Genomic DNA, 26816 nt, shown 5'->3' on the forward strand with positions numbered 1-26816 from the left:
AAGTTCAATAATTTATTTCTTTTATAATCCGTTACCTGATTCCGTATTTATCTTACTAACTAAACTGGCATTGTGTAGAGAGTTGAATGAATAAAATATTTTCTATCATGGTATTATATCGCAAATGAGCTCTATATAGAAGCAAACAAATTTATATCACCATTAAAATGTTCTATTCTCGTAACATTTTAATTAAATTTAAGTTAACAAAACCAAAATCGACGAACATTACCTAACAAAAATCACACAACAATACAAAATAACTAAATAAAATATTTTCTCTATTTTACAAATTTTGATACAATTTCACAAAAAACTAAATAAATTATTACATTATAAATGTATGTTCTTATTTATTTTTAATTTTGACATCAAAAACACTATATTTTATTAAGCCGGTTCAAATAGGTTAACTTCGTGAACTAACCATTCCGGAACATGTGAGCTTGCATGAGAAAATGATTAATGATTTAAATTCATAAAAAATTATATTTTGGTTAACATTAAACTAGAAAATTTAGTATAAAGATTACATTAAATATATGGAATGACATTGTTTGTAAAATAGATGGAGTAGTATATTTACATTAGGGTTTATATGGTTAGTATGGTTAGTGGGTGAATTATAATATTTTTTTAGGTTATTGTTGCCAATTTGCCTTTACATTATTTAGAACTATAGAAAGCTTGAAAACGGATGCTATTTCTTGTCGTTTGCATGTCAATTTTGTATTATCTGATTAGAGATTATAGAAGTTGTACATGCATTTATCTTTAACAAAAACACATTGATGGCTTCTCCATGTTATAATTAGGCCGACCAATATTTGCTTTCTACATGACAATCCTCAAAAATAACATCCAAGTATGACAAAAAGTCATATTGAGTGTAACGTCATAATACCATAGCTAAAAACTTTTGAATGTTTTACAAAGCATCCGCGTTAGGGATGTTTTGGTATTTCAAATACCAATTCATTTTTTTTTCCTAAATAAATACGTTCACTGATCCATATTTATCTACAAAGACCCCGCAGTTATTATTTTTTGTTCGTACTAGATATTCTAATCAGTTTTTATATTACAATCCTCACTGTTCACAAACTCAAATTATGAGTCATCATTTAGACGGTGGATACCAAAAAAACTGCTAGACTTTAATGGTAAACTACTTTTGTTCTACTACGTATTCCCTATGTTTTATAAATAGTGTCATTTTGACACATTATACACAAATTAAAAAAAAATTGAATTATACATATATGCTCTTATTTAAAGAGTAATTTATCATTTAAATTTAATAGAAAAACTTTGGGCTAAAGGTAAAATAGAAAATTTGATGTAAAAATTACATTGAAAATATAAAATGATATTATTGTGAAACAAAGAAAAAACTTCACAATAACTCTTTTTGTGAAACATAAGAAGTATTAAAAAGGATAGGTGTTTTCTTAATAATATTGAAAAGAGAATTTTCTAGTTTCTAGAGCTTGAGCTTGTTGACTACGGCCCTAATATCATACTGATACATAATTATACGATTTTTGCATCCCAACAAATATAGTTACAACAAATAAAAAAATATATACGATTAGAAAACCCAATTAGTTACTAATAGTTTTATAAGAATCTAACTACGTCATCAGTTGATCAGTTTTTGAGGATATACCTTTGAAGATTCTCCTTGTATATAATGGTTAATAATTCCCTCCTTTATTGTTTGTATGTCTCCATAATTAAGAACATGAAATTTTCATTTGCTATTTTCAAATATCGTCATAAATGCCACTGTTTTACATCCATTGTTTACTCGATAATTATTTGTTGTATTATACTCGAGTTTGATGGTTTTATAAAAGTATATATGAAGCTGAACAATATGTGAGAGCTATGTTGTCATGACAGTTGTTCCATGAATGATTTCGTTAGCCATTGATTAGGTTGACGAGAGACAAATGTTGCATTTTGTTCAAAATAAAGACTTTATGATAATTAGGGTCTTAATATTAGTATCACTGATAAATTAATTGATGCTTCATTACATACTAGTATTTGTTTGGTGTAGATCGATGAGTATGACAACAAAATTGTCCTTTCTTTCTAAGTTAATTTACATAATGAACATTTTTTCCCCTTAAAAGTTACTGTGAAAACAGTAGTTCAAACCATTTTAATGCATTTATGTATTTCGCAAAAAAAAATTATCTCTTGAACTATAAAAAACAAATAAATGGAATGGTACCTACTAGTTATATAATCTCTTTTTCTTTTTGATCAAATACCTATTTTCTTTTTGAAGTATATATTTTTCCATTCTACTCTTTAGAGGTTCTTAATTCAATTCTATCTACTATGAGCACTAAATAATTACTAAAGTACAAATAACTTATATTGTTAATCATGGAAAGAAATTAAATAAAGATGAAAATGCACATGCTCGAATTTAAAAACCGAAAATTATTAACATTATATGAAATAAAGAGTAGAAAATTATGTACTTCCTCCAAGTCGTATCCTACATATCGAATCACATACAATGTGTCATTAAGAGAATGGCAGGCTGGATTTTGTTATCATAAAGTATGTTTATTTGATGAATAAGTATGATTAATAAAAATACAGGAGGGATCCACGTGCACATAGATTTTATTAATACAACGTGAGGTTCTTTATATATATAAAAGGTTCTTCTTGGCATTCTTATCTTTGTTTTGGCTTCCTAGCTGATTCGTTTATTTTAGTGATATGAACAAAAAACACATAAATTTATCCAAAGCTTTCTTTTTTTGAGGTTAGTAGGTTATACCATATTACCATAGAGACTAATATTCATGCTATACACACATTTAATTGTCCACTCTTTTACGTTAATCGAGAAGTTACATATACATTTCAATGAATACACTCTAGATCAATCAACAATGGTACAAATTACTATAATCCAAAGCATATAAGTCATTAGGCCAGTAATGCTTTCTCTGAATAAAACCAATGAAGGGACCATTATGTATAATTAGTATTGTTTCAAGTTTATAAAATTTGATTCACATGGCTAATCATATAACAATCATAGTGTATATATGTAAATACGTATATAATTAATAGTTTCGATGAATGTGAATGGTCCAAATCTTTTTATTTCTTTCTGTAGTTATTGTCATTAAGATCATTTATACTTTCCCGATTCCATTTATGAAGATTTCTCGTCTATTATATTTATACAGGACATGACCTGTTTTTTTTTTATATAATAAATAATAAAATAATAATAATAATAATAAATAATTTCAATTAGTGGATCCATATCTACTAGCCACCTAACCACAAACACATTCAACAACAGAAATAACAATATCAACAAATATCCAATCATTCAATAACCATTACTCTATATATTCCAATAATCAATAATCAAATAATAAAAGGCATAGAACCGGCAACCTAGCAATGTTCTACAGACCCAACTCTAGCAACCTAGCATACTCAGACAACATCCAATCGAGTCCCTAGAACATCCTCATCTTCATTGCCTTGATTCCACGATCACACTTTGCCTTTACCTGCACCACAAACACAAATTGCAATGCATGAGTATTTTATAAACACCCAGTAAGGCAATCCTCCCATCTACTGGGCTATACACACAAGAAATAGAGATACTCTAACCATCAAACAACAGTCAACCACAAACCAGACTCTGCATCGACTGACAAAAAGCTTGCAGCGACCGACACCAATAGGGAACATCATTGACCGACACTGGATATGCATCGGTCGACACAAGGTTCACTTGCATCGACTGATGCTTCCACTTGCATCGACCGACGCATGCTCGACATCACGCGAAAACCCTAATCGCATCGACCGAAGCCTCCACATGGCATTGACCAATGCTCATAGGTCAATCCGCGCCGTCCTTGCACTAGCATTGACCAACGCACATAGTGCATCGACCGATGCACATGCCGAGCATCGTTTTCTCCGAAGCTTCTCGCCGGATCTTCGTTCCTGCAACCACAAGACTCTATCCCAAGCCACAAGAAAGCGTCCTAACGCCTCAAATAACATTCTAACAAGCCTTACAACACATAAACAAACAGATCAGAGGAATCTCCAGCTTAGATGAGCCATGGTCATGCACTTACCTTTGCCACAGAAGATTCTGAACCACAAACAAGCAAGAACACGCTCCTAGGAAGCTCCTACAACGATCTCAGTTACAGATCTCTACAGAAACGCCTCCAATCTCTCAAAACTCACCAAAAACACTTAGAACTCTTTTCTCTCTTCTTTCCTCTCTGAAAACGGCTAAAACTCGTCGAATTAGACAAACATATGACTTAAGGGTTTTCCTTTTCCCTTTGCCCAAAACGCAGCGTTTAACTTAAGTCAAAACGCAGCAAACTGAACATGCATCGACTGATGCTCCTCCAGCATCAACCGATGCACATTCCCAAACCGAGATTTCGGTTCGCGGATGTTACAACATATTTCCGCATAATTAATCTCATTTTTTTAAAATGAAAATTTTCTTGTATGACTTATTAGTTTCTATAATTCTATAAACTAGGTTTTACCCCGTGGTACACCACGGTTCTATTATTTTGTTGATATGATGTTACAATAGTTTAGTGGCGCTTGTAGTCGATGTTGAATTGCATATATATATATATATACTATTAACAGTTGTAAATAGGTTTTGTATAAACTCTTGATTCGTAAGTTGAGAATATATATTTTATGATTTGATTAGTTATGATTTAAGAATGAATGATATGACATATTCTTATTTTCATTCTCAATTGATATTATTGGATTAATAGTGTACATTTAAAGCTAATTATAACTTACCAAATATGTAATTGTTGATTAAACACAAATTGGATATTTCCTAAGATGTATTCATCTTGAATTAGTTGTTATATTATAGGGATGTGATTACAGAATTTTTGTTATCAATTCTTTTTGTCAAACTCAGCACTAAAAATTCGGCATGGAAATTAGATCTTTCCTAAGATACAATGAGCATTAATTGGCATTAATTGGATGTAAATAAATATGCTATAGATTAAAAACCGGCCCAAAATATTCGGTAATCTTAAAGAGGATCCGGATAATTGAATCAGTTATAATTTTAGTTAAAAATCTGACCCGAAGTTGGCAAAAATCCAAAAAATGATGGCACCCTATTGTACTTCAAAAATGTATTTCGAGCTCTATATGTGGATATATTTGTTTGGTTATAAATATCCTAAGCCATTTTAAAATTTATATCCGTTTATAAAAATTCAAATCACATCATATGCTGAAAAAAATCTAAAATTTTATTAACTTTATGTATTAAATAGTAAATAAAATAATTAAATATAAGATTAAATAAAAATGCAAGGAGAATTATATTTTAATCTAACATATTAATTTAAATTAGGTAGATAATTTTTAGGAAATTAATATTATCAAATAAGGAAATGATTGTGTTTGGTTGTAAGGATTGTAGAGAATTTAGTTAAGACTTGTTTGGATACAAAGATAAGAGAGGATGACACAATAATGTACTCCAAAAATGTTAAGATAGATTACTAGGTGTTCAACAGATTCAATTTAGTGATCCAAAATAGATACTCCGATTTACTGCAATTATGTGTTTTTTTAAAAACATTAATTTACTAAATTAATTAAAATTGTTCAAGTTGCATTTATCATTTTAGACAACCCGCATTGGTTACTCAAGTTGACATTTCTAAGTCATTCTTTCTAGTTTTGACCAATAGAATATGTTGGTAAATCTACTAGTACTTGGTTAATCACATTAATGTTCAAGTACAGGTTTCTAGAATTAGTCCCTCAATGATGGGAATCTCTATTCTTATACTTGCAATTGGACATAAACATAGATATGTTAATGTATCTTCATGATAATAAAGGAAAGCATTTTACTAATGTCCTACATAACAACACTAGAAACTACTACATGATGTAGATATTCACTGTTGTTCAAAAAAAAAAATGTAGATCTTCATTAAGTAGGCTCATTATATATATAGATTTTTTTTTATGTTGTAATTGTACACAAATACTCTATCTGCTTCATAAAGAGTGCCATTAGATATTTTTCTTTGTATCACAAAGAGTGTCACTTTACAATTCCAATTTTTTTTGACACTATATTTCTAATTTACCTCTTAACTGCGAAGCTCATTTTCATTTAATTTAAATCATTAAACATTTAATAAATAAGGGCAAACATGTATAATCTTATATTTTCTTTATTTGTGTGAATTGTGTCAAAATGACACTCTTTGTGAAATATATATATATATATATATATATATATATATATATATATATATATTCACGAGTATATTTGTACGTATTCATTTTTCGAAAAAATGATTTTATGTTTTCCAAAAAAAAATACTTAGGTTCACCCCTAGGAGTGAATGCTTGTATTCACCTCCTCTCTCAACCAAGAAGAATCTTCTATCTAATATTTCATTTAAAAAAATAATCAAAATTAAATTAAAAAGCAAAACAAATTATGTATATTTTTCATTAAGAAAAGTTAAATATTGACTTGGTTTAAATTTTACAACTAAGCGAGATTATATATCGGTTTGAGTTTATAAATAAGAATTAGGGTTTAGATTTTACAATTTAGAAATTATATGTTGGTTTGGGTTTAGAAATGAGATGGTTAGAGTTTAGATTTTACAATTAGAACAAAATTATATGTCGGTTTGGGTTTACAAAGAGGTGGTTAGGGTTTAGATTTTACAATTAGAACAAAATTATATGTCGGTTTAGGTTTACAAATGAGAAGTTTAGGGTTTAGATTTTATAATTAAAACGACATTATATGTGGGTTTTGGTTTAAAAATGGGGTGGTTAGGGTTTAAATTTTAAAATTAAAACGAAATTATATATCGGTTTGGTTTATAAAAGAGCGGTTTGAGATTTTTATTTTACAATGATGTACATAAATTTTAGTTCCTTATTTTATAAGAAAGTGAATGAAAATGTTTATCCCTACGAGTGAATCCAAGTATTGTTCTTTCGGGAAACTGACATATCTAGATGTAGATGGAAAGAGAAATAGTTAACTAAAAATTGTAGATGGAAAGAGAAATAGTTAAGGAAAAATTATAAGAATATCTAGTTTTTTTTTTTTGGACATTCTCTTGATATTAATTAGTTTGGGTTGAGGGTTGACTAAATTAAAAACAATTAGAGGCCAAAATGATTTTGTAATCCATATTTCTTCGTTCCATTACACATAATATAACCATGAACTGAACAAGATAGCCGAAATTTTGGTATAGGTATAAGAGAACGTGGCTAGCAAAAACTCTTATGGAAAGAATGAGAAGAGACATGTGGTTTGTCCTTTTCTGGCTTGACACTTGCGCGTGGACCAACAAAATCTCTCCTCAACCTTCTCTTTTTTACTAGTTCGACTCAGGGCGGCTCAACACTTACCAAAAAACAAATGATGGCCCTGTTCAATAGCTGAATTATGACTTCCAATATACTATTACATGTTAATTTTTTAAAAGAAATATATTATGCCCCTAAAAATACAATAATATGTTTTTGTTGGTTCGTAAAATATATTGTAAACAAGTGTCCTGATTATTGCGTATAGCAGGTATTTAAGTATTTATTGAACATCCACGACAGATTAGTCTAAAGTAAGTTGCAATCAAAACCGTTTTAGACTACATATATTAGAAGTTTAAGCGTTCGAATGTTGCAGAACTATTCGGACCCTAAATTTACAATAGTGCATATAGTTAAATTTACGAATAGCGAGAAAATAAGATATTTATCCATATAAAAAAAAGTTGATTATTAAAAGAAAATTAATTGGTGAATTGCGGCAGATTTGTTATCCATCGTCAAACCGAAGAACATGAATTTCGCTATTATAGCGTAAGTGAACTTTTACATATATTATAGGTAACTTTTTTCCCCGACAGTCATTACAAGCTTAAACAACCTCATGATCGACATGAATTAATGATGTGTAGTCTATGTTTGTTTTTTTCGATTGCTTTGGTAGAGAGACTACACATCATTAATTCATGTCGATCATTGAACATTTGTAGTGCATATGTTCTACAAATGCGACGTTGGTAGAGATCGAATAGGACAAATAAATACTTTTCTATATGGACTCTAGCTAGCTCGATTTTAGATTATACACAGGTCCGGCCCACAGGGGAAACCACTGAAGCCAAAAATTCGGGCTTCAAATTTTGAAAGCTTTTTTATTTAGAAATAAAAAGCTTTTTTTTTGTTGGATACGTATAAGAGCTCATATGTAAAAGGCTTAAAAAAAGTATGTAAAAAGCTTTAAAATGGCACATTTTTATTTTTTTGCTTAGGGCACTCCTGATTGCTGGGCCGGCAGTTATTATACATTCAGTTCAATGTATTTATTACAAGAACTACGTGATTCCCATGCATATATATATCCATGTACATGATTAATTTAAATATAATTTGAGAAATCAATGTCAAAGGAAGACAGATAAACACGTACAAGTTCGTATGAATGTGTTAGTAAAAGAGGGCTTTATACGTGCACATGGACGATCCCTTATAAACCGGACTTCATACTTTCTCCAACTTACTTCACTTTAAATGCATCTTCGGATCTTCCCATTATACACATCATTACATACTTTGATTGTATGAATAAATTTGAAAGTAACACACTAATACTTTAGCATATAATTAAACTTTAAGATGTTAATATATTTAGTTATCAACGGGATTATATTACAAGGAAAATAAATCATATACAGACATGATAGGATGGAGTTCAAGGAGAGTTTAATATATCTATAATAAGAAAATTTAATAAATTCCCTCTTATTACTTATTGTTTCTAGAGAAATTGGGCTGTATCCAAAAAAATACTATAATTTAAAAACTAACCATATATACACTATATACTCTATATAATAATACACACTTTTTACTTCTCCACCACCTTACCTCCATCCACCACTAATACCACCTCCAGCCACCTATTTCCGGCAGCCGACCTCCAGCCACCGACCACCTCCTCCGACCTCTGGCCACCGGCCTCCTCCCCCGGCCGCCATTCTCCGGCCACCGTTTTCCGGCCACCTCCTCCAACCGCCTTTTTCCGGCCACCGTTTTTTGGCCACCACCTCCAGCCGTCGTTTTCCGGCCACCACCTCCGTCAGCCGGCCTCCAACCGCTGGTCACCTCCTCTAACCAACAGCCACTGTTCCTGTCCACTTCACAAAACACTAAACTGGTAATTTTTCTTTACCCTTATCCGGATTTTCTAATTTTTTTAGATATGGTGCTATATTTTTCTATTATTTTTTTATTTTGGTTACTGAGCTAGTTCACCCTTGTTTCTATACATCCTACTGTAAATGAAATTCAACCTAAACAAGCATAATGTTATTTGTGAAGGATTCAACACTTGGCTATATATACGAACACAAGCCATCGTTTATATCATCATTATACGGAAATGCGAAACATCATTTATGTCATCATCATTATTTTTTTGTATACTCATTTAGATAGAACCATCTCTACAAAGATTCAATTATTTTATACATTTTCCTATTAAAAATAAAATAATATTAAACTAGATTGAGATTACCTTGATTGATGGAGCTAACTAATAATTTATGAGAAAAAAAGAAAAAAAAAACTAAACATTACAAAAACATAACGGTGTGAAACATGCATGCACAATATCTTTAGAAGAGATAGCCTTTATTTGAAATCTATGCATGTGTCTCTTGACTCTTAAGAATTTGAAGTACTTTCGGGTGCGTACTTCCCCTGCATTAGTTATATATTTTACTACGAAGTTTCAGTACTTGTCTAATCCTTTCTTTTTATATAATACGTCTAACCTCTAGATAAGGGATTTGTAGTTTGAAAGCATCTGATCGCTAATTTTTTTTTTTATAAAAAATACTACTATTATATCTGAATTAATGAGAGGTTTATAGAACTCAACTCATATATAAATCAAAATTATTTTTATTTTTACATAATCTAGACGCTTATTTCTTCGGTGTGTACAAAATCATGGAAGAAAGATTATGTAAATAAATAAGTTCAGTATATCTTGGGGGCTTTTCTCTTACGTACTTTCACTTTCAGTCTATGCTCTAGGGAAAACAACAAAACATCAAGCCCAATAGTTCCTAAAGCCTGTGTATGTATATAGGCCAACAAATCTGTTGAGATATAAAAAAGATCGTATGCTTTCTTTAGTCATTGGTCGACAAGCTTTTTAAACCAATCATGAAGTGGCCTCAGGCTCTCTCAGGTACTCTCAACGATCATTGATACATTTAAGTAAGTATTTGCCGAACTAGACTTGTCACAGGTCTAAAATGCAACATAACATGTTCAGAAACCCATTAATTGGTGAAAGTTTTATAGATCGTTGCGAATCTGTGATGTTTAACATTAACAATTGAAACGGTATTCAAAACTTGGGTAACTAACTATTGATGATTAACATTAACAATTTAATACTGACAAAACAAAAGCTGGGGTGTTTCAGTAACGCTAGAAATTCTTCGGGGCCCGGCCATGCATGTCGAAATTCATTGGTACACAAAAATCTCGAGAGGGTTGAAAAGAAGGAACACAAAGAACCACAAAAATCATGAAAGTCTCTAAAAGCAAACCTAAAAAAAAATGTTTTTCAAGTTTGTCTGATTCACGTCATTGAATTTATAACCGCGGGATCCTTATACGAGGTAAATTTCAAGAGAATATTGGAATGTTACTACCTAAGAAGTTAAAAAAAAAGGTTATACTAATATGAGATTATGATTGGAGGACCTATGAGATGGTACACAAAACATTGTATCGAAAGAGAAATTTCTCATTTGTGGGGATGCTGAAACTTTGAAAACGTTTTTACCATGTATATCCCAATTTTTATGTGAATTAACTGAGAACCTCTTCTTCGGAGTATATAGTAATATGATCAATCCATTTAAGAAGCATGTTGAAATTTTATTGTGTGGCCCGTCATCATCACACCTTATACATTTTCTCTCACAACTTACATGTCTTATGCTTAACATGTGATACATTAAAACACAGTTATGCCCGTAAGTCGTAACTCAATTTTGGACACCAAATTTAAAACCTTGATCAGAGATTTGGTTATCAAAGTTCAAAGGTCATTGATGGTTCTCAGCTTCTCATATTAAATCCATCAATTCATTAGCCCAAGTTAAAGAATGAAAGTATTCTCCAACTTAAAGATTATAGAAACTCGGAAAATACCGCTTTTCCTTTGTTCGGTCCCAATCATGGAGTCATGGTATCATATGGTTCGAAAGTTGTCTAATATGGACCCAATCACAAAAAAAAAATCCAGCCCATCAACCAACTGACCAAAGACTAGATCTTGACAAAGTGGATAATTATAAACCAAGCCAAACCCACGTGATAGGCCCCAACCATGATGTTCATCACTAGATACATCGAGACATAATCTTGTTTTTTATTTTTCACATTAGTCGTTTGTCTATCAACTTAAGTCAATATTATGTATTAATATACATTATGGCGCTTGAGTAGGATATAGACTTGCTTAGCAAATCTAGTGGGAGGGTGGTGCACCTAAAGCACTCTATATACCATATTTTTCTTTCTTCCTTTTTAGTGGCAAAAGAGAAGATTGACTTCTCCACCCATAAAAAAGGCTAAGAGAGTTGATATGTTAATGATACATACAAACAAAACAGCTAGTTTTCATCTACCCCGAAAATAATGTTAGAAGATTTACAATTTTGGAATGTTTTAGTAGATGACTATGTATTATGAACATTGCTCTAATTGAGAAACTAGGGTATTTTGGTCCGCATCTCTCCTACCTAATTTTACAAACTCACTAAAAGTCATACTGGGAAGAAAAAAGTGTACTAGTTAAATTCAGCGGTTGTGTGGTAGTGTTGTTTTAGCCAAGTTATTGGCTTAAAGAGTTACGAATTTCTACGTCATGCATGATGATTAAATTATTGAATTTGAATGATGCAGTTTGAATAGTTAGTTATTGTTCTTTACTGTTCAAGTGGAGTTGTCATTTTACATATGCATGTATTTTTATCATAAGAGTGTAGTGTAGACTACAAAAATATGTATGTATTATTGTATTATAATTTCAATTTTAAGTTTATAGTAAATGTATGTAATTTTTTTATGTCAGGCAGTGATTAGTTTGTAACTATAATAAGTTCTTTTTATTTTTGTTAAATAAAGTTTTTTTTAGAGAAATAACCTAAAATAGCATTAAAACAAGTTTTATGGACAAATATAACACACATTCCATAAATTTCCAAACATAGCACAATTTACCACATTAAAATATTTAAGATTAATTTATAGAATTTTGTTTTTTATGTTTGGGTTCTCAATTCACATTTAGGGTATAGTTTTGAGGGGTAGGGTTTAGTATTCTGAATTTAGGATTTAATTTTAAAAGATTAATTGGTGCTATTTTTGAAATTTTAGAGATGTTGTGTTAAGTTTGGAAAAAAAAAAAATTTGTGCTATTTTTTGAGAATCTACCTTTCTTTTATTGTTATTTCTGTAATCGTGAGATAACTACTAATGAGACCGAGTTACGTTTACTGGATTGCCCAAAACTTTTTTACTAATTTTTAAAGTTGGTACCAAAGGCAATACTATCATTTTAGATTTATCTCCAGATTCTTTTAAAATCCAATCGTTTTGAGAATACTTTTTAATCTTAAAAAAATTGATTGCATAATCTAATGATCGTTGATTATTTGGTTACTGGTAGGGTAGGCACCCAACCAGGCATGTCCATTAGCGCCTATAAATTTACTTTAACATATCTTAAAGTTAAAGTGTGAAAGGACTAGTTAACGATAAAGAAAACAAACAGTTCTAAGTAATCTCTAGTTGCTATATAAAAAGATTTATATACACACACAATATATAATTTTAAAAGGCTTTTTTTTTTCAAGAGAGAATATGTCGTCGAATTGAATTGATGATTATTTCTCATTTCTGCTCCATAGAACAGGAAGCTCCCGTCGACCTTCTCCGGCGAAACTCACCTGCTTCTGCACATGTTTAATTTAATACAGTTATTTCTTTGACTCTTAATTAATTATTAATTTATATATAATATATGATTAGCAAAACAAACAGCCAAATCATTTGATGATCGAGAGGATCTTGATCATTGGTATAATTTAACATTTCATCAAATCTTTTTCTCCTAGATATTAGTATATTACATGAACTGATTAGCCATGTGTTTCTAACCATATCTTTTGACTATGTAATAGTGTATTAAGACTAAGACATACACAATTTCTAGAACATGTGAATCCATTTACGAGTTCGTTTGTCAATCCATTCATAAGTCCACTCCTGCCCCGATAAAATGTTTGACTATATTAACATGAACATATGTGAATGTGTGTGTATGCAAACCGTTTTTGTATATATTAGTTACGTTATACTCACGTAGGTAGATGACATAAATAGATAAGTTACATATATGTACCCAAGTGGACTTAGTGGGTTACAATAATAATAATAATAATAATAATAATATAACTCTAAGCAAATGCCAAAGCATTGCCGAACAGATTTAATTCTGTTTCTTGTCTTCTACATCAATTTAGGAACTCTACTCCAATAAACTATTTGCGTAATTCCCGGATATAATAATACTTCACTCCAAAAAATGATAGTTGACACACATAATCATTTTTTTTTTTTTGTAATTTCAATTTTTTTTTGTATATTCATACAACTCTTTTGATCATGGAATCGACTCCAAGTTAGTTAAAATTATCTACACTCATCACTCCGTTTGATGTATTACTCTTGTATAGATTTAAGTTTAATTTGCATGCTTGAAATTTCAGGTGAAAGAACAAAATTAATTAACACGGTAAAAACGTTTGACCAAAAACTCAAAAAAGTAAAAAAATAACAAGAATTACCTCACGCGCTTTTATCTCCCCACTTCCAAGTTTCCGGCGGCTATCAACACCAACTCTTCCGCCGCCAATCTCACCGGACCTCTCCATATATATACCTAAAATCTTGTCAGCTATCTCCGAATCATCATTACTCTCCTCCATAAGCTTCGTTATCTGAGAACGAGGCAACCTCAACCTCACACTCGTATGCCCCGGTCCAAACCCGTCTCCTCCGCCGTCAGATCTTCCGATGGTGACGTCAGAAACCGTTCTACGAGACAACATCAACATTTCTAACCTCTCCTTAGCGCCGACGTGGATCCCAGACATAACTCTCCGGTACGGAAGCTTATTATTATCAGTCTCCGGTGGAAGCTTAGGAAGCTCGACGAGAAAATACGTTTTCTTAGGCTTCAAGACTTGGTTCGGTTCAAGCGGTTTAGCTCGAACTCCGAAGTGTTTAACGGCTTGAGAATCTAAAAGAACGTAACCAGGATACTCCGCCGTGACTTCTCTCGCCGTCACTGGAGTTTTAATTCGGAAAGTTTCGCCGTCGATCTTCATCACTTTAGCTTTCTTTCTCTTCACAGTTATGCTATTTCCCATTTCTTTGATCTCTCTTCTTTTTGTTTTGTTTTGTTTATTTGATTGGATAATGTGAAAATGTGTTATAAAAGTGGCTATGTTACTATTTATATATAGTTGAGATGGTTTGATTGAAAATAGTACTTTCTGAAATTTAGTGTGTGTGAAGCTGTGAAAATTTTTTAGATTCCTTCTAATTATATAATTAAAGTCGTTAACGTTGACATAAACAATTGTTCATTAGGTTTGAAAAGAATAAAACGTGAATACGTCGGTTCATATCAAATTTGCATTACTTTTTTTTATAATTTTTTTACAACTTTTTTTTTGTTTTCTTATGGTCTCTTGAAAACTGAAAAGTAATCACTTAGTTCGGATACTTAATTTTTCAATGACTGTAACTACCGCGCGTGCTTTGTGGTTGTACGTATTTTTCCACAAAACAATTATGTTGTTATATTCACGTAGCCATATTATAATGCAAGAAATATAATGAAGACAACAAATATTAAACGTAATTGAAAGAAAATTTAAACTCATACAAATATGGTTAACCGTGAGTTATATAAATCACCTTCAAACTAATCATTGTCTCACATTATTAAATCTGACTAGCCGTGATTCAGTTTCGAATTAACAGTCACAACATCTGTTAAATATAAGAGAATTTGTTATAAATACCCTTTTTTAAAACTTTCATTTTTACTTTCTTTTACATCATTACAACGTGTTAGATTAATTTTTTTAGAATTTTTTAAAATCCCCCTAGATATAAATCTGATTAATAACAAATATAAATATAACTAGGTAATAACCCGTGCACAGACAAAAAAAAATTTATATAAAATTTAAATTCGTAAAAGTAAATTAGAATTTTATTATTTTAAATTCATAAATTAAGTATTTGTATAATATTAGTATTAAATTCAAATATCAGATTTCAGTTTGGTTTTAGTTTGGAATATTGTGTGTATATAATCTATTGACGAATCTACTTTAGAACGAGAAATATGTCATCTCCCATCCCTTCTCGTCCCATCTGTACCGTCCCATTCCGTCTTGTTCCATGTGCCATCCCATTCCATCTTTTAAATGATTACTCGTTAAACGATGTTTATTAATAAAGATTATGTAAAACGTTTAGACAAGATACTTGAATTCCCTGTTAAATACTTACTTTTATTTAGTTAGTTGAAATTATCCAAAAAACTATTTAGCTGTTTTCAAAATTATCCAAAATGTTTAAAGTACCCGTTACAAAGTAACTGATTACATGTCGCATAGTCAACCTTTTAAAATATATCTTTGTACAAACAACACAATAAACAATGACCCATTAACTACTGGGACTCTTAATGTCATCTAAGTACTATCTCAACATACAACATATTCTTGTACCATATCTTTTTCATATATTTAAAAGTTAAAATAAAATTAATTATCCAAATTTTATGATCTCTTCTTGTTTTTTTGATTAGAAATAGTTTAGATAATTATTTTTATTGTTTGAATTACTCGTTCCTGTTTGTTACACGTTCTTTTCTATAAAATCATATTTTTTTATATAAATGAGATCATTTACATGTTATTGAGAAAAAAATAATGTTTCCAAAATTTTTTAAATAACTATTCCAAAGTAGAGATTTTGTTCTATAAATATAGAGATGGTATATGATGGGGCAATATTTCATGTACTTTTACTATTGCAAATATTCCTTACTTGTACCATTTCTTTCAACACAAATATCTCGTTGAATACTTACTTTTATATTTACTTAAATGAAATTATCCAAAAAATATTTAACTGTTTTAAAAAATATCCAAAATTTTCAAAGTACTCGTTCCAAAGTAACTGATTACATGTCGCATAGTCAACCTTTTAAAAATATATATCTTTGAGACAACACAATACACAACGATACATTAACCACTAAGACTGTTTGGATAGTTAAGTACTTTCTCGACATACAATATATATCACAGCCATTTTTTATATTTGAATATTGAAATTAAATTAAATTATCCAAATTTTATGATCTCATTTTGTTTTTTTATTAGAAATGGTTTAGATAATTATTTTTATTGTTTGAATTACATGTTCCCGTTTGTTACGTGTACTTTCTTATAAAATCATTTTTAAAATATAAATAACATCATTTATACGTTATTTAAAAAAATTATGTTTCCTAAAATAAGTGAAATTGATCGTGAGAGATCCAAACTCTACCTAACCTTCTTCTACATCTGAAATCAACACCATCATCTTCTCGATGATTTTTTCCAGCTCTGGTTTGCTTCATCTCTATCAACTTTAGAAAACTCTAAACATCATTGATCTTATTGGGAAGATCCCATGCAATTTTGTCAAATCTCTCATTTTGGTGTGATCCAGCTTCTGGTTGTCAAATCTCACATTTTTGTGTCTATTTTTTAATTTGCATTCTAGGTTGAGCTTATCTCTAATCTTTTTTATTGTATTAAAATTTTTTAATGTTGTATTTTCAAATCACATCCAAAAATTGAAAAGAGTACTAGTTGCGTTAATTGTGTTTTTTACGTGTATTTGGTTATAAAAGCACTGCAAAATGTTATTACTTCATCATTACCATGAAAGATAATACCAAAAATTTCTTCTAAACTCTAAACTTCTAATATTTATCATTTTCACCTAGACAATTAAGTCAACATTCACATAAATTCTATTACAATAGCCAACATTATAAATTAATAATTTATCGATAAATTAAAATTTCTATAAGTTACTAAAATTTTATGGTGTCCGCCTTATTCCCTTAATTTATAGAGGTTAAATTTAGTAAGTGGTCAAACAAAGCATCCCACATCTACTAACCAACCCTTGGTGCAGCATGCACTAACTCAAATGACGAAACAAACCCTCTCCTCAAGTAGATAAAATATGTAGTTCTTATAAAACAATTGCAATTTTGACCAAATCGGCTTACAAAACTATCAACAAAACAAAAGTCAAGTAATAAGTAACTGTTTTGGTGCCTAGGCAACGGATTCATAATTTCAGACAAAATTTGACCAACGAATTTTTCAATATTGGTGAGTGCTAAAGTTGTGATAAACAAATAATGCCGTGAGTTTTTTGCTCACTTTTGGGGTGTAAGTTACTCTTACTTTAGACGCCTTGAAGAAAATGTAACATCATTAATTAGGTTTCTCTGTTCTTTGCTAACGAGAAAGGGTCGTTGAGGCAACTGTATAGTATATGTGGTGATTGATTGATTGATTATCTATGAAATATTTGCTTTTAGTGTGATACCAAATACATAAGACCACATTACATATGATACTTGGGCTATGATGTAGTGGATTATATTGGATCAATTTCTTTTTTCTTCTAGGTTTCTCATAAACGTTGTTTAGCAGCTTCAACTGTGAACAATCCCTCCTCCAATTTCTGCACTAAGACATAGCGACAAGCTCACAAGTCACAAACCAACCTCGCGATTTCTGGCATAGTCTTGTAGTGCGTTTGAGGCTTTGAGCCATTCTGTTCTTCTTTAAATCCTTACATGCCAATCCATGTGTTTAACTTGACATTTGAGTCTAAGCAATTTGGGCTTATCTTGAGTTTCTAACTAAAAATCAATTAACAATTAGTGTATTGACCCCAACCCTTTATATATTAATGATAGTCTATTCAAATTCAGATGTAGGATTTGGATTATATCCCAACAGAAAAAACATTACACCGGTATATCAGAGAATACAAAATTTTTATCACATATTCATATATGTCGCTCTTTTAGCAACCACATACTAACAAAGCTTTTGGTCCAAGAGGAGTTTCATCAATGTTACTTCTTCCAGAGTTTTCTTTTCTAAATGTTAAGAACGCAAGTAAATTTGATAAATCGTTTCCCACAACAATTGGTTGAGGTATATCTAGTTGTGACACATGTTCGAATGATTCCAACTCATCGAACAGAAAAAATCCGTAAATGCAGGTACCTGAACGTTTGTGTTGGGTACAACGACAAAATTCGAGGATCTACCGTCTCCAATGATGTAAGATGTTTGGTAATTATATGCAAAACCGACTTCTTTATATATTATATAATTAGCATAACACAATTTTTTTTTTCTTTTTTTGGAACAAACTCAAAATACACGTTAATAACTGCCAAAGTAGTGAGATCAAAATGAGAAGCTACAGCAACTTTCTTCTCCTCGTCAATGAAGAAGCTCCTACCATATATTCTCTCCGGAGAAGTAGTGAGAATCCAAGAACCTCAAGATTTTGTGGTTACGGTTCTTCTTGTTGTTGTCATTTTTTTGTATCTGTGGTATTTGTTTATAGGTTGTATCCACTTTCTTAAGCTCTAATCTAAGAATTGTTGGTTTAAAGTTTAAACTTTAATCTCTAGTTTTGTTATATAGAAAAAATTATATGTTATGTATGTGTCTTTGTTAGGCTTAGGTGATTAAATTTGTGCAAACAAATTTACTTATGTCTCTGTTATCAAGTGTACAACATATATGAAATCATCAACTTTCTCTGTTTCGAGTAACGATTAAAACAGAGATATAAAAAAGCTTATGTATATCCAAAATGACACATAGAAGTAAAGAGAAATGATATAGTAAAAAAAGAAGTTTTCATTGATTTGAATTTGTTTTACAACTTGAACCTTGCATGTACAATACTTAAAAAAAACGAATGACTTAAACAGAGATAAATCTCAATCAACAGACTATTGCACTCGCAACCGATGGAACTGTAACAGACATTACCCTCGGCAGCTCTCTCGATTCCTTTGCAGGTCGGGGTTCAGGCATACACTTTGCATGAACTATACGACCATTCTTGTTGTAGTACACTGCGTCTTTGTACATCCAATCATCATCTTCATGGCTAAAGAACTCTTCAAACGGCTCTTCACACAACGCGCAATTCTTCTGGTTTTCATCCGCAGGCACTACGAGTTGCTTTTGCTCTTCCTTCTTCTTCTGCGTTTCTCCTCCAAAAGATGGTTTCGCCGCTTGTTCCATCCCTCCTCCAGTTGCTGCACTGAGCCACAAGGAAGCACTCGCTAACCAACCCCGCGACTTCTTCGGTTGTTGACCCTGTCTCCCAACGGGTTTAGCCGTCCTGTTTTTCCTCACATGCCAATCCATATGCTTGCTATGCTCTTCTTGACACTTGAATCTAACCCCGCACGATAAACATTGCCTCGGCATATCAGAATACAAAGACTTAATCACAGATTCGTGTCGCACATTGAGTGATGATGGGTTATCAAAGCTTAACCCAAGAGGCAATTCACCGGGTTTACTTGCTTCTGAAGTTGGCTTCTCTTTCTCATTCTCATTGTTAAGAACACTAAGCAACGCTATCAATTCATTGCTCAAAACAATTGGTTGAGACATAGATTGTGACACAACTGAAGCCATGTTAGAATAATTCGTAAAAACAGGTGCTTGAACAGTTGTGTCTGGCACAAAATTCGTAGTTGGAACAGGATAATTTGGAGTTAGGGTTCTTGAGACAGATTGATGATGAATAGGAACCCATTCGGGCAACGAATCTAAAGCGACATCATCGTTAAGCTTACGATACGGTAATGGAACCGGAACAATTTGGGGGTTAGGGTTATTACCAAAACCAACAAAGGGTTTCTGATAATTGTTGGTGTTAGAAGAAACATTGTTACGTAATGGGAAACTTGAATTAGAAGCAATCACATCAACACCGTAATTGTTATATGATTGAGATGAAGAAACCCTAGACATGTTATTATTACTACTACCATGAGGATGATGATACAGAGGATTCTTGCCAGATCGGAACTGTTGTTGTGGTTGTGGTTGCGGTTGCGATCTGAAACGTTTCTGAGGCGGCGCGTAACGGTTCCGCTCCTCTTGACGATATCCGATTCCGACTCCGTAACCGCGATCGTCGTTAATTCCTCTCTTCAGCGTCGCTCCAGCGTTTGCGTTTCAGAATTGTGCGTTTCTTTGATGAGAGAAGGATCCGGTTGATGCCATCTTCGTGATTTCAACAAAGTTTACAGAGATCGATCGAAGAATGAGAAAAAAGAAAAAAAAACCCTAAATTTGGATTTTGGTGTTTTGCGTTGAGAGAGATGAGAGAATTTTTCAGAAATTGAAACGATTGAAAAGTAAACGAATGCGAAGAGGCAAGGAATCTATAAATAAACGTTTTATGTCGGTTGAAAAGTAAAACGCGTGAATAACGCGTTACCACGTGTTGTATTTTTAACTGAGAAAGGCCCAATTAATTAATGGGCTTTTTAATGGGCCTTTCTGGAATCTACTGTATTGTTGTTCCGCTCTTCTTTTTAGACTTCTCTGCTGCAAAAGTAGCGAAGGAGGAGGAGGAGGAGGAGGAGGAAGTGATGGATTCAGAGAAGGCACTAGAGCTTGTGAAGCATGGAGCTACGCTTCTCTTTCTCGACGTTCCTCAGCATACTCTTGTTGGAATCGACACTCAGGTTTGTTTCTTCTTCTTCCTAAGTTTATAATCGAATTTAAAATTTGAAGTTTTTATCAGTTTCTTAGTTTTTAGTTGGATTTGAGTTTGCATATCTTATCAATGTTGTGAATACTCGTTACAGATATTCTCAGTAGGACCAGCTTTCAAAGGGATTAAGATGATACCTCCTGGGATTCACTTTGTATTCTATAGTTCATCAACCAGGTACAAGTCTTTAAATGGGTTTTGTGCTTTTGTATCTAAGACAATGTTAATCTTTTTTGTTTGAATAGAAGAGTTCTATCTCTGGTAATTTGTGTTGGCTAATAGCTTTAGACTTTGATTTTGTTTTTAACAGGGATGGTAAAGAGTTTTCACCCACCATTGGCTTCTTTGTTGATGTTGGTCCTTCTCAGGTTTGAATTTACCTAGCCTCATTTGTTATCTTTTGGTATCAAAATTCATGTTTACCTGAGATGGAGATTGTTGATGTTCTTTATGGGGTTAAGGTTTTTTTTGGATCATGGGGTTGGGTTTTTCACTTGTGATCATGGGGTTGATGTTAGTAGCAGCACTATGGAACTGTATAAACGGATCATGGATATATTTTCACCATCTGTTGTTGACTATACAAGGTTATTGTGCGCAAATGGAATCAGCAAGACGAGTGGTTAGCCAAAGTATCTGAAGAAGAGGTAAGTTCTTTTGATAACTTAGTGCAGTAATGCGGCTTATACGTTTGTCAGTGATTTCCATCGTCGTGCGGGATTTAGTAGTATCGAGGAATATAATCAAATCTGTTCTATGAAACTTGTAACAGAAAAAATCATGTTGTAGTAGCACTAGTAGTAGTAGGGTTGATAATGAGTGCTGTGTTGTTTATTTTCGTTCCTCTCCCGATAATGCCAGGAAGAGAGATATTCTCAAGCAGTCAGGTCTTTGGAGTTTGACAAACATCTTGGCCCTTACAATTTAAGTAAATATGGGGAATGGAAGCACTTATCTAATTACATTACGAAGGATGTTATTGAAAGATTTGGTATGTAAACCTTATTTTTTTTGGTGGATTCCTTAACTACTTTGTTAATATTTTCCCTCACTTGAGTAGTGAACACTGTAAAACTATATGTGCCATTTTGCAGAGCCAGTTGGAGGAGAAATAACAGTCATCTACGAATCTGCTATTCTAAAAGGTGGACCTAAAACGGCAATGGAAAAAGCACTTGATGCACAGATGAAGAAAAGCAAGTTTAAGGCATCATCTAATGAGGAACCAAAAGAGAATAGGTTTTACTACACTTCTATTCCTCGGATTCTAAAGAACAAGGGAATGTCTGGGCAGGAGCTCACCTCTATGAATCATGACAAGGTACTCCCCTTAACATATTCTTCCTCTTTAACGTTTTCGGTATATATTTAAATCTCAGAATCCTGTGAAACCTAATATATGTCACTTTCTCTTTTTCTTTGTATAGACCCAACTACTTGAAAGCGTATTATCAAAGGAGTACAAAGACTCGGAAGACTTACTTCTTGGAGAGCTACAATTTTCATTTGTAGCATTTTTGGTATGTACTGCCTACCGTAACATATACTTAAAAGAAGCTCATACACATCGTGCATATATAAAATATGTGTATGATTTTGCAAAATAGGAATCCTTCAGATTTGTTCCATTCTCAGATCAATTTTTTTACTGTTAATGTGCAGATGGGACAGTCTCTTGAATCCTTCATGCAGTGGAAGTCCATAGTTAGTCTTTTACTGGGCTGTATCCATGCGGTATGTGATTTGAAGCTCTATATTGTTATTATAATTTCCGTACCAAAATTGCTTATTCCCTTTAATATGGTTGACATGATGTGACATGAAAGTACATGCGCCTTAATTATTTGATATGTTTTGTTTGTGACTTTTCACTTAATCCATAACTCTCCCATGTGAAGACGTGTCTGTTTCTTTCCGTTCTCATCCATTTCTCTGTTCTCTTTGGCTTTTGACATTTACATTTCTTTGTGACCTTTGGCAGCCCTTTCATACAAGGAGTCAACTGTTTACAAAGGTGAGTTTCGTAAATTTTCAAGTACTCATAGTATATTTGAGGATTCTTCTATATGATATATAAATCGATACTTTCTTGCCATTCTCTATCATTATGCCCTCCTCAATAGTATATGCACTAAGCAGGCTTTACCAGTTCATAATCTACCGTTTTAATTTGTCTTTTACCTCAGCTATGTACTTTGAAAATGTTAATTTGTCTTTTACCTCAGCTATGTACTTTGAAAACTCATTTTTTCCCTCTCCCGGATGCATATATTACAGTTCATCAAAGTCATCTACCATCAACTAAAATATGGACTACAGAAAGAGAGTAGTGGTCCTGAGATGGGGGTACATGCGCTTCTTGATGATTCTTGGCTAGCTTCCGATAGCTTTCTGCATTTGCTTAGCAAGGTAAACCTCTGACTAGCGACATATTTATCTGAGTGAGCATACGTTCAGCATATTAAATAAATCGTCTTTGGGAGGATATAGAAAAATTTGGTCGAACTTCCATTGCTTTGTTAACAGGACTTTTTCGCACTAGTGGAAGAGGCATCTGTAGTTGATGGAGATTTATTGTCGTGGGTATGTACAACTTCTACATATACAGATCAGATCAGTATTTCACAGCCCTTATTGTCAAATCCTATCTATAAATTCGTTTTCACACCTGTCTTTTTGCAGACAAGGAAGTTCAAAGAGTTGCTTGAAAACAGATTAGGATGGGAGTTTCAGAAGAATAGCGCTATTGACGGGACATACTTTGACGAAGATGATGAGGTACATGCATCCGCCTTCAGCTTTGTCTTAAGCATCCTATTACTTTCCGTTCTTTCTTTGTGGACTCTCATTAATTTGACATGATGCAGTATGCTCCTGTGGTTGAGATGTTGGATGAAAGTCATGAAGAATATATTGTCACTTAGACATATTGGTAGATGCAGGTACTCTTTGATTTTATCCAACATTCGTAGGAGTTTTAAGTGCACGATGTTTGCCAATAATGCCAATGCTGATATATACCTGCAATCGAAAACATTGAGGCTATTCTCACGTCTTACATCTAGATATCATTGCCAGTACAATGTGCACAGATCTCTTTATACAGTTAATAGATAAGTTTTGGTCTCTATGGTACGAACACTTTTGTGAGCAGTTTTCTTATCAAATTATGTATATAGGCTTCTTGTATCAGACATCAATCAAAATCTACGAAGAAATTTTACATTTTGCTGCATGTGGCATGATATAATGAGAAAAATGATATCGTACCAATATGGAAAACTAAAACTCACTAGGTACCATGGAAAACTAAAACTCACTAGGTACCTTTTGTTTGAACCACCTGTTACAAATTGGTAATTTCAGAAACAATTTGAAAGCATATATCTCTGTTTGACTAATTTGCTTAATTCTAACTTCCTGACCAAAGCTTATCTCTGTTTCAGCCTGTCTTCATAGCTTCTTCAGCTTTTGACCTCTCAAGCCATTCCAAAAAGCGGCCGCGTTGATAGCTTTTTTACCAGGAAGCTGGACCTCTAGTACCTGAATCAGCAACACCAAATATTATCTTTTTAAATGCTAGATTAGTCTCTGGTAACCACATCATAACAGCTGCCTTTTGTATCAACAGTAAGTTTGTAACTGAGTTGATTTAGAGAACATGCAGTGATATGTCTATAGCGTTTACCTCTAAAGCAGTACCTCCTCCACAAGGAAACACCAATGAACCTTTCTTGAAAGTTACATTATCTTGTTCACCATCCCGGTTTTCTGAAGCTTGACATACACGAGTAGTAATTATTTTAAGCTCTAGCTCATTTTCCTGACCGCTTCTGTCATCGAGGACTACAACTTTAGCTCGTGTTCCTGGCCATCCTGCAAATGCACGAACCTAAAAAGCAGTTTTACTCTTTACATATATAAATATGATTATAGTCTAATGAACAGAATAAAGATTTATCTACCTTGTTATGTAGAACAAAAGCTTCCTGGTCAAAAGAGAGCCAAGCCTCATCTTGAGCTAGCTGGGCATCAATTGAATCATTTCAGTCCCATTAGAACCAAATTTGGAATCAGATTATGTTATCTCATTCAGGAAGCAATATAGCATTGCCTTATAATTTGTGTGCCTTATTTTGAATGATAACACACAACAAATACCTTTGGAGCTAAGGTAGCTTTAGAATCATCTTGGGGAACTGCTTTTGATTTCGCGGACCCATCAAATATTGAGGGAAGTTCACGAATAAGAAGCTTAGAACCTGCAAGGCTCTTTTCAATTAGACCCTAATTAGAGAATCCAATTATCTCAAATGACTTTTACTGAAAAGCATAAGTACAAGAATTAACATATCACCTTCAGAAAATAGGAACGAGAGCAGTTCTGGTGCCTGCAAATGATTCAAACAGAGGTCATTAAGATCCAAAAAGATGATGAGCTACGTCAGGGGATAAAGTGAATACCTTAATTATATCATCAACTTGGATACTCTTAGAGGCAATCACTGGCCCTGCATCTAACTTCCGCACTGTAAATGCTAATGATACTCCTGTTTCCGAGACACCATCCTAGTGCAGCCACCAAGTGTTTAAAGTGCACACTTGAGTCAAGATTCTTCCCATGTTGTAATCAATAACAGGAAGAGTGGAATGAGTTTAAGGTTGAAAAAAAAAAATTGAACCTGCAATGCTCTTTGAACTGGAGCTGCACCACGGTACAGCGGCAGCAAACTTGGGTGTATGTTCACTGTCCCTAAAACGTTAAATATGGGCTTCAAAACAGCATTCTCTCCCATCCAACCATATAGAATGTTCCATTAAGTAGCAACTTTTACTAACCATGTACTGGAATAATAAGGAACTTGGTAGGCAATATATTCCCATAAGCAGCTGTAACACAAAGCTCAGGTTGCAAATCTCTTAAGGTCGATAAGAATGCTTCCTGCAATAGAACAAGTGCTATGTCATTTTGACAAGAAAGAAGAAAGATCACATCTTTTCCAAAAGCAAGAGTTCTTACATCTCCTGCCTTTTCAGGGGAGAAAATGAGATCAGAAGGTAAGCCTTTATCGAGAGCGTATTGTGCTACCGGTGAAGGCAAAACTTTTCTACCTCTATCTCTTCTTGATGGTGGCTGTGTTACAATCCCTGCAACCTAGTACAACCAGTTTTAAGTAAACAACAAGATCTTCACCACAATTCAAATTCACAATGTCCATAAGCAATTCAAATTTCTCATTTAGCAAGAATCAAAGAATCAGAGAACATTCAGAATCTGAGTTTCGAATATTTAAAGTTAAATCCAATTTCACACCAAATAAGTATCAGATTATACCTTAAAGGAAGAGTTTGGTGAAGCAGATGCATCGAAGAGAGCTTCAAGGACAGTCACGGAAACCTAAATTTATAGCAGAGAGGGATAAGATTAGGCTAAAACCCTAAACCCATAATAACAAGTTTAATTTTTTTTTTTTTTTTTTGTACCTGAGGAGAGCCTAAGAAGATGAGTGGCTTCTTCTTCGGAGATGGAGCTATAGAAGAAACAGTTGAAGAAGCGTTGTAGCAGATAAAACGACGTAATATCATTGTTTTCTCCTTCAATGGGTTCGAAGCTTCCTTTGGATTTTTTTGTTGGATACAGAGAGACAAGAAGGAGATGATAATGGTATGTGATTGCATTTGGGATTCAACCGTTCGAAACCGAATTAAACCGGAAATTTTCAAACTTA

At 32.7% G+C, this 26816-nt stretch overlaps 4 protein-coding genes across 4 annotated transcripts; 1 reads left to right on the top strand and 3 right to left on the bottom strand.

Annotated features, from left to right (window-relative positions):
- LOC104750429 (uncharacterized protein At1g66480) lies at window positions 12856–14731 on the bottom strand. The gene is made up of 2 exons (XM_010472222.2): window positions 14010–14731; window positions 12856–13115 (listed from the first exon to the last, which is right to left on the bottom strand). Exons 1-2 carry the CDS (start codon window positions 14592–14594, stop codon window positions 13047–13049), a joined length of 654 nt encoding a protein of 217 aa, XP_010470524.1. The 5' UTR covers window positions 14595–14731; the 3' UTR covers window positions 12856–13046.
- On the bottom strand, window positions 19185–20721 carry LOC104750430 (polyadenylation and cleavage factor homolog 1-like). The gene has a single exon (XM_010472223.2). The coding sequence runs from the start codon at window positions 20334–20336 to the stop codon at window positions 19290–19292; it is 1047 nt and encodes a 348-aa protein (XP_010470525.2). The 5' UTR covers window positions 20337–20721; the 3' UTR covers window positions 19185–19289.
- Window positions 20913–24767, top strand: LOC104750432 (protein AAR2 homolog). Its single transcript, XM_010472225.2, has 14 exons — window positions 20913–21058; window positions 21182–21264; window positions 21398–21455; window positions 21675–21734; window positions 21949–22078; window positions 22182–22408; window positions 22515–22607; window positions 22750–22821; window positions 23069–23101; window positions 23365–23496; window positions 23614–23670; window positions 23770–23865; window positions 23955–24029; window positions 24534–24767. Exons 1-13 carry the CDS (start codon window positions 20963–20965, stop codon window positions 24009–24011), a joined length of 1194 nt encoding a protein of 397 aa, XP_010470527.1. The 5' UTR covers window positions 20913–20962; the 3' UTR covers window positions 24012–24029; window positions 24534–24767.
- On the bottom strand, window positions 24335–26737 carry LOC104750431 (methionyl-tRNA formyltransferase-like). The gene is made up of 11 exons (XM_010472224.2): window positions 26572–26737; window positions 26423–26485; window positions 26108–26242; window positions 25927–26029; window positions 25770–25840; window positions 25552–25656; window positions 25445–25478; window positions 25249–25349; window positions 25053–25112; window positions 24776–24979; window positions 24335–24630 (listed from the first exon to the last, which is right to left on the bottom strand). Exons 1-11 carry the CDS (start codon window positions 26671–26673, stop codon window positions 24541–24543), a joined length of 1068 nt encoding a protein of 355 aa, XP_010470526.1. The 5' UTR covers window positions 26674–26737; the 3' UTR covers window positions 24335–24540.

This window comes from Camelina sativa, chromosome 16 (assembly GCF_000633955.1).
Source record: "Camelina sativa cultivar DH55 chromosome 16, Cs, whole genome shotgun sequence".
Lineage (NCBI taxonomy): Eukaryota > Viridiplantae > Streptophyta > Magnoliopsida > Brassicales > Brassicaceae > Camelina > Camelina sativa.